General features: G+C 38.5%; 1 protein-coding gene across 1 annotated transcript; it reads right to left on the bottom strand.

The window, feature by feature from the left end:
* Positions 1 to 2,225: 2,225 nt before the first annotated feature.
* Positions 2,226 to 4,153, bottom strand: LOC310662093 (olfactory receptor 10A3-like; the record flags this gene model as incomplete). The annotated part of the gene is made up of 1 exon (XM_083408862.1): positions 2,226 to 4,153. The coding sequence occupies exon 1, from the start codon at positions 3,171 to 3,173 to the stop codon at positions 2,226 to 2,228; it is 948 nt and encodes a 315-aa protein (XP_083264988.1). The 5' UTR covers positions 3,174 to 4,153.
* Positions 4,154 to 7,235: the final 3,082 nt, after the last annotated feature.

Below are 7,235 nucleotides of genomic sequence, written 5' to 3'. Positions count from 1 at the left end.
GCATATTAGGAGTGCTGAATTATTTCAGCAGCAGAATTTGGGGTTTTAATACATGTTTATTTATTCACTTTCCTCCCTTTCCTCCAGGGAGCTCTTGGTGACATCAGTGATTTTCCGCTGCATATTATAAGTTCCAAATTACCCTGAGTTAGGCTGAGAGAGGTACTGATTGGCCCAAGGTCACCCAGAGAGCTTCATAGCTGAGTGGAGTTTTGATCGTGGGTCTCTCCCCAGTCCTAGTGCATCACTCTAACCACTATATCACACTGGCAAAGTTATTTACCACATAGACACAAATAAGCCTGAGTCTTAGCTGTGGTTCCTGCATTGCAGGACTTGGACTGGATGTTCCTTTGGGTACCTTCCAACTCTACAGTTCTATGATTCTATGATTCCTGGGATCTCTTGTACAAACTTATAATATCTATTACAAATCTATTTTACACCAAACATTTTTGGGATATTTACTACATGCTATTTTCTGTCCATTGGTGCCGCAGCCTACAAATTCCCAAGCAACAGCCCAATCCACACAAGCTTTTTCTACAGAAACATGTGCCTAGCCTAAGTACTTACACTTAGGACTTGCTTATGGGGCATTTAACCCACTACAAAGGGTTTATTTCACTGCTTCAGTGTTCTCCCAAACAATCAAAATCAATCTTCTCTCAATCAAAAACCCACTACACATTCAATGTGCTATTGCAAGGCTTTCAGATGCTGGCTGGTGAACGATTGTTCTGTTGCCAAACTGTGAGCTGGGTAAAACAATCTCTCGCTCAGCAGTGGATGAAGTGGTCTTCATTCGCCTACACTTCCCCATGCTCTGAAGGTTGTATAAATTGGTCTTAAATGCTCAAAATCCGGGTTTGCCTTTATACAGTCACTAATTTGGGTTGAGATTCATTCACAAACTACCAAATTTGGGTTGCACAATTAGTGCATCTGCACAATAAGCCCACTTCCCACCAAAACTGGAGTTTCTGTGATAAAGGAAGCTGGAAAGTGTGGTATAACAATTGCTTGAAAGGTGATGGAGTAATGTAATGGAGAGTGTGAGATAAGGTAAAGGTAAGATAAAGACAAAGGTGAGATAAGGATTGCTTGCTGAAACATCATATCATCTCTCCTCCCCAAAATAAAAAGAGAACGAATACTCAATGAAGAGTTGACACCATCTAATCTCAGTGCAAGCTTTGTGCAAACAAATCAGGAGGAATGTTCAGTAAGAAGGAAAACTGGAACTACCTAGATACTGTCATTTGTTTGAACACATGCACACTTAACTGGAACACACGTTTACTGAAGCTCTCGGGTAGCATCTTGAAGGAGTCTTCAGGATATACACCCATGCGCAGAGACAAAACTGCACCAATAACATGGACCCCTTGCTTTAAAAATTCGTCTTCATATCTGTGAGCTGTTGCTTTGCATTTTTCCTTCAAATTATTATTGGTGGCCTGGGGCAGGAGCTGTAGCAACAGCAGCAGCACGAGTAGCATCTTATGTCATTGCAGCCCACAAACCTTATTCATTCTCACTGACTGCAGTAGCTTACAAGACATAGCATGAATATGGACAAGAGGCAATGTTATAGATAACCTTATTCCATGCTGGCTCTTTTGAGATATTATTCATGTCAATAGTGACAAAGACCTGCTATATCCTTGCTCAAAACAGTTTTCAATAAACTTTAGAGCATTTATAGTAGATCTCACCACTGATGCAAGGTTTTGCAAGGTTCTTCAATTGATTTAATTTGTTTTCCTATTGGTGTTGCCAGTTAGTTCTTAAATTCTCTGGAGCTTTTACAATGTAAAGACTCAGGCACTGTATTTTCAGTAATTATAGGGAAGATAGTGGTATCTCTAGTCTTTCTCACACAAACACACTTTCTCTCATTGTTCCAGTAGAATGGCAGGAAAACACTTATATGCAGAAAGAAGGGATAAATAAAAAACCGGGGTGGTGGTGGGTAGAAGAATTCATTTCCTGTAAGAAAATAGATTTATTTCCCACACTCTGTCAAAAGGTCATAGGACAGTTTACAACACAGTAACAAAATAAAGAAGCATAGCATGCAAACATAAAACAATAATCATAAAATAGATAATAAGCATATTAATGCTGCATATTGCATAAGATTTAGAATCACCAAATCTAACAAGGAATTTGAGACATTTTAAAATTCATTTCAACATAATTTATTTTGTTTATTCATCAATTCACTTATAAACTTTTACCAAAACCCTTTTCTTCCATAGTTTTATTAGGGCTCCCTGCATTTCCTTGTTTCTTAGGCTGTAAATAATTGGATTTAACAGTGGTGTTACAACAGTATAGGAAAATGATAAAAGCTTGTCCAGTGGTGGAGAGTAGCTGGATTTGGGTTTTAAGTACATGGAACTAGATGTACCATAGAAGAGAATAACAACTATTAAATGTGAGGAGCACGTGGAGAAGGCTTTATATCTCCTCTCCAAGACTGGCATCCCCATGATGGTAAAGATAATGCCCATGTAAGATAGGATGATCAGCACGAATGGTAGCATAATAGCCATCAGAGCAATTCCAATTACTTGGACTTCATTTAGGAAGGTGTCCCCACAGACTAGTTCTAACAGTGGCTGTATTTCACAGAAGAAGTGGTTGATGATCACACCACAAAATTGCAGGCGAAATGTGACAGTGGTGTGGACCAGCCCAACTGCAGTCCCACAAATGTATGAGCCAGTCACCATTATCCAGCAAACATTTCTCCTCATGATAATTGTGTAATGCAAAGGGTGGCATATTGCAACGTAGCGGTCAAATGCCATGGCAGCTAGAAGAAAACACTCAGCAACCCCAAAAAACAGGAAGAAGAACATCTGCATGGCACATCCCATAAAGGAAATAAATGTAGCATTCACCAACAAATTCTCTAATAATTTGGGGATTATGACTGACATATAGCATCCCTCCAAGCTGGCCAAGTGCATAAGGAAAAAATACATTGGAGTGTTAAGCATAGGGTCAGATTTTACAAGCAGAATTATCAAACTATTGATCATTAAGGTGATTATATAGAGGGAGAGCAGCACTACAAATATTAACACATGGAACTTGTGAGTCTCTGAAAAACCCACCAGTATGAATACAGACAAAGTTGTGGCATTTTCTTGACTACTCATGGCCTCACTGAGATATTTAGCTTCTTCAATACTGCTGTTTGTATCTACATCTAGCAGTCTACTATTTCACCACCAACCTATTCATTGATTAATTCATCCATAATCATGACTCCTGCTTGTTTTCTTTTAAACTAATGTCTGACTAGTAGCCTAATCACTTTTGATCATCTTTGTTTTCTGCATGTTCAGTGCTCCTGGTGAAGATGTGAAACATAATAATTTTCTTGCTTTTATTTCATAGCATCAGCTTCTTATAAGTAAGATTACTTCCTCTGCCACTCTTTGCTCTGTAAGACAACCAAAAATAACATGTTGAGTTTTGTTTTTGCTTTTTAAAAAGAGAGAAGTTCATCTTATGTGTGTGAATATGTAAAATCACGTGGAAAACTAGAACAAATCTCTTACATCAGGGATGGAAAACTTATGGTCCTTCAGGTGTTCTTAGACTACAGTTCTTATTATCCCAGACCATTGGATATGTTGGTTGGAGCTGATGGACTCCAACCTCCAATTGGAGGGCTATAGATTTCCATCTTTGTCTTGGAGCTTGATTTCATAGACCTTGGGAAGTGGACAGTGAATGTTAAGTAGCTGGCATGCCACAACCCTAGGCTGATAGGCTGATTTGGCTTGTATGCCAAAGTCCAATGACACATGTGGGTAACCTAATGTGATGTGGGGAAACATGACATTTCAGTTTGCAGTGTTTTATCTGCAGTGACTAATACCCTTATCTAAGTTATTACCTTACTACAGTCAATGAATATGCATGTGTGTGAACTAGACTATAGTTCTAGTCTCGGAGCTGTACAGCACTTCAGAATATTTGCCTGTCTAGCACAGTATTGTCTGCTTTGACTGCAGCAGCTCCCCTGGGTCTTAGGCAAAGAGAGAGAGGGGGGAGGGGTCCTTCATCTGCTACCTATGCCTTTTAACTGGAGATTGCAGAGCTTGAATTCTGAGCCTTCTACCACTGACTATGATCTGGAGTGGCCTGCAAAGTTTCATTGCTGTAGGCAAAACACCCTTCCATTGAAACCACCCTATTAAGGGAATTTGCATGAAAATATGTGTATAACTGGAAAAATTACATACAAAATGTGTATTTGGGGTGTGTGCATTAAAATCTTACTGAATTTTCACAAGGACTTTAAAAAGAAATCAGAAACTGATGTAGAAATGTGAAGTTGAAACTATAAAAATGAGAGAAACCAAAAATGGACAGATTTGTCCATTCTTAGGTGCAACTAAAGTGGGTGTGGCTACCCATAAACTCTCCCTTTTACATTTACAGGACACACATAGGCAGGCACAAACAGAAAGGCACACAGTCCTCTCTCCTCTGCTGATAAATGGAGGTTAGCTGTAGAATGGAAATTATCATTTCCCCATCAAATAGCCAACCAGATGACCAGGTGATTTACATCAGGGTGCTAGTGCAGTCTCAGCTCACTTGTTCTTCTCTTTTTTCCTGAGTATTGGGGGGTAGAGAGAGAAAAAAAATTGGGTTGGAGGGAAGAATAACCATACCTGTTTTACTTGGTAGTGATCTTGAAGCTAAGCAATTGAATTTCCTTTGAAGTCGAAATAACCAGATTTGTCCTCAGTTAATTTTTGTTATGAAGTATCATAGCAGAATTGGTGAGAGATTATCATGGATATATTATTGGGTTCAAATTTGGAATTAGGATTGTGTGTTCGAAGTCAGATTTTAGGGAATATCACTTCTTCACACGAACAGTTTCCACCAGTTCTGGTACTCACCATGAAGTTACTACAATAAGTGACACATTTTTAACCAGTGCTTTTCTTCTAAAAGAAAAAAAAGTGCTGGTACAGTGTATCCTTGAGAACCTCTGAAAAAAGGCACTGGTTTCCACCATGAATTGGGGGAAATAAATGGTGAAGGTCAAGCCAGATGAAACAGGGGAACCATTGCATATCAGAGAAGTGGCAACACTTCTCTTTGAAGATTTGCTTTGCTGATCAAGTCTACTGAGTGCCCTATAGGCATAGGACAGGGATATTCATATGATGCATACATATATTACAGGTTGTGTTTCAGCTCTCCAATAAAACTGTAAAGATAAGTGCTGTTTTAGTTCAGTGCTAACTCTCTTCATATCTATTTATTATTCAGTCTGACAAAAGATTCAGTAGAACTGTTACTCACAGAGAAATATTTAAAGGGAAAAAACATATGTAGGCTTGTTCACAGGATACACTGAACAGGTACAAACTGTCTCTACACATGTACAAGCATTTGTGCAAAAGATAGAATACCTGTTGATTTGTAAAGTTGAACTATTTGTGTACACAGGTGGACAAATTGCACGCTCATTGAATACAGCATGCAATCATCTCTTCTGTTAAGATATATAATGTGAGTAGAACACCAATATTTCTGCAACAAAAATCTACTCCTGGTGAATCGGAGGATTTTATTTGTATTAACTATTTATTAACCTAACTATTTGTATTAACACCAACTCGATAATCAGTACGTATACTTTCATTTTTTATTACTAAATCATGTTTCTGGTGGGACAGGTTAAAACATATTAATATTTATTTACCTTATTGAAGCTGGTTGCTTCAAATATTACATGATTCTTCTTTCTTCTTATCCCCTAGCTATGTCAAGTGATGTGATACTCTGTAAATCTTTAGCCACCATGCTAGAGATTGAGATGGAATGAAACCAAGACTTTCCTCTTGTTTTTTTGTGCAATCAGTTGCAAAATACCATGGAGGCCCTACATTTGAGTGGTGTAGAACTCCTGAGATTACAGCGTTGAAACCATTTTCATCCACCTTGATCACAAGAGGAACAATTTATATTAGCATGCCCAATTAACACAATCCTTTGGGACAGTGATATATATATATATATATATATATATATATATATATATGGATTCAAATATGATTCTTGATTCATAGTTATGCCATAATTATAACAAGAATATGTCAACAAGAATAAGAAATATTCTTTTACAGCAGTCCAATGCTTATGATCTTCATTCTTCAAAAATGAGGATGAATATCATGTTAATTGGAACTCGACACAATAGGTCGCTCACACAGAAAGCCTGGCTCACACTGCAACTTATATCTGTAGATGGTTAGATAGTAGCCCAGACATATAAAGAAGACTTGGGTCCAGTTCATAGATTCAGTCAGGGTAGTATCACTTCTTAGCCATGTTAGTCAGCAATGCCTAAGCATACAGGTGAAGTGTCTCTGGATTCCCATATGTTAGTTAACTCTCATCAGCCCCAGCCACTATGACCAATAGTAAGGATGATGTGATGTGCAGCAACATCTTGCCCAAGCAGAACTTAGAAACTCAGGAAGGCCTTCCTGTCTTTATCATCAAACCTAACAGTTGGAGTAATGTAATTTTAAAAAACACCTGAATAAATTGCCCAGAACAGAATCCTGGAATGCACAGCCAAATGCATGAGTCCAGAAGTGCTTGATGAAATCTCCCTCAGAGCTGGAAGGGCTTCTGCTTTTAAGAAATTCTAGAAATTCCACAAGTTCATTTGAGTGAAGTGAGAATGATACAGCACCATGGAACTCTTGTATATACCACCTGTTTATTGTGACAATGAATTTTAGCTCCATTCCAACTGTCAGTATCCAAACTTTGCCTTTGGGATTTTGCATTGTACCTTTAAATCGTTGGGTTAATATCCATGACAGGGCAGCCATGGAATGGGCATCCCCACTAAACACCAACACATTTGCTTTACTGTTCATGACTTTATCATAAAATTTATGTACAACTTTCATAAAGCTCTCCACCCTGCCTTCATAAGTTATACAGTGGTGCCCCACAAGACGAATGCCTCGGAAGACGAAAAACTCGCAAGACGAAAGAGTTTTCCATTTTCTGAGGTGCTTCGCAAGACGGATTCCCCTATGGGCTTGCTTCGCAAGACGAAACGTCTTGCGCCTTTTTTTTTAAAACCGCCAATGCATTCCTATGGGAAACCGCCAATACGCATTGGTGCTTCGCAAGAAGAAAAAACTCGTAGAACGAAAAAACTCGCAGAA

Source organism: Podarcis tiliguerta (genome assembly GCF_965153285.1).
Source record: "Podarcis tiliguerta genome assembly, chromosome: 13".
Classification (NCBI taxonomy): Eukaryota; Metazoa; Chordata; class Lepidosauria; order Squamata; family Lacertidae; genus Podarcis; species Podarcis tiliguerta.
Note: the sequence above shows the minus strand (reverse complement) of the source record. Positions and strands in the feature narration are given on the sequence as shown.